This window comes from Salpingoeca rosetta (genome assembly GCF_000188695.1).
Source record: "Salpingoeca rosetta unplaced genomic scaffold supercont1.35, whole genome shotgun sequence".
NCBI lineage: Eukaryota > Choanoflagellata > Craspedida > Salpingoecidae > Salpingoeca > Salpingoeca rosetta.
Window position 1 is genome coordinate 295172 of NW_004754899.1, and position 1510 is coordinate 296681.

The 1510-nt window shown below is 56.6% G+C and overlaps 1 protein-coding gene across 1 annotated transcript in view; it reads right to left on the reverse strand.

Annotated features, from left to right (window-relative positions):
• Window positions 1–769: 769 nt before the first annotated feature.
• The window catches only part of PTSG_10184 (uncharacterized protein), a gene marked incomplete at its 3' end in the record, with an annotated part of 2389 nt that continues 1648 nt past the window's right edge, over window positions 770–1510 (reverse strand). The window contains exons 6-7 of the mRNA XM_004988465.1: window positions 1213–1324; window positions 770–863 (exon numbers count right to left, since the gene is read on the reverse strand). Of these exons, the coding sequence (XP_004988522.1) occupies window positions 770–863; window positions 1213–1324 (206 nt within the window). The remainder of the gene's footprint in view (window positions 864–1212; window positions 1325–1510) is intronic.

A 1510-nucleotide genomic window follows, 5' to 3' on the forward strand; every position in this document is an offset into this window, starting at 1 on the left:
ACAGCCTGTCCAACACCCGTCGACAGCAGCAGGTTGGTTTGCCTCATGCCCCACCACTACCGCTACCGCTGTTGCCACTGCTGTTGTCAATGCTGGCGCTGGGTGGTATTCGTGTCCTCGTTTGATGGGGGAGGTGGCGGAGAGCGATGCCGGAAGGTGCGCAAGCGACGTGGATGTCTGTGACGACGAGTTGCAAATCGCTGATGGCGGTGTCGCTGTTCCCGACGACACCGCACCATCGTGCACAGCGCTGCTGCCGTGATCCAAACTATCATTACCACCATCACCATCATCGCTACCAGTGCCAACGTTGTTTGAGTCATTGGCATGATACAGCGGCGTGAATGGAAGAGGAATGGGGACTTGGTCGCGCTGGCTCACGTGTGAGAGAGGAAGGTACTCCAGCTGTGGCAGTGCCGGCAAGACATCTCCCGCCCTACTCACCACAGTGGTGGGCGGTTTCATTCAAAAAGAAAGCCCACGATGGCCAGGTACCATTGGGCGCTGCACACACACACACACACACACACACACACACACACACACACACACAGCGTGAGGGTGTGGATTGGAAAAGCTCCAACAAGAGGCCTCCAACAAGAGGCAGCGCAGGCTGTCATGCACAGCGCACAGGCAAGCCACTCACAGACAACCAACGCGGCTCGCCATCCTCGTTGATTCAGCAGCATGCAATCTCGAATCACCAGCAGATGTCTACGGGATAATCCAAACCGTTTGTTGGATGGAGCTTCTCGCTTCGCCCAGCATATCAGGCTGTCGACCCGCCCTGTACCGCCAACACAGAATGTGACACAGTCGATGGGATGAGTTGTGGGCGACCGCGGTCGGTTGGAAGCCAAGACCTGCATATTACGAAGCGAGGGCATGTGGCAAAGACACACACACACACACACACGCACACACACACGCATGAAAGCACAAGCAGGAGCCAGACAGTACAAGCCCCTCCGCCCAAGCCACACACCTACATCGTAGGAGCTGGTGGCGAAGTCAGACGTGCGCTGGAGACGCACCAGCCAGAAGTTGACCAGCTTGTCGTCAAGAAGCTAGTTGCCATGAAGTCTGGCAATGGATGTGTTGGACGTTAAGGCGGAGATGACCACAAGGCAGCCACGATCGCGAACAAGGGGCAAACAGAAAACAGGACATGGGCTGATGAGATGACGCAAGCATCGTGACCCTAGCTCGAACCTGATGTAGCTGCGGTCGAGGGTCTGCGGTTTGCTGACACCAACAACGACCATCACTTCCTTGCTCATCCAGCGGGTGTGATTGCGGCCCAGCTTCTCGTTATGGCGCGGTGCTGTTTGCGTGAGAGAGAGAGTGTGTGTGTGTGTGCGGGTGAGAGAGAGAGTGTGTGTGTGTGTGGGTGAGAGAGAGAGAGTGTGTGTGTGTGTGCGGGTGAGAGAGAGAGAGTGTGTGTGTGTGTGCGGGTGAGAGAGAGAGTGTGTGTGTGTGGGTGAGAGAGAGTGTGTGTGTGTGTGGGTGA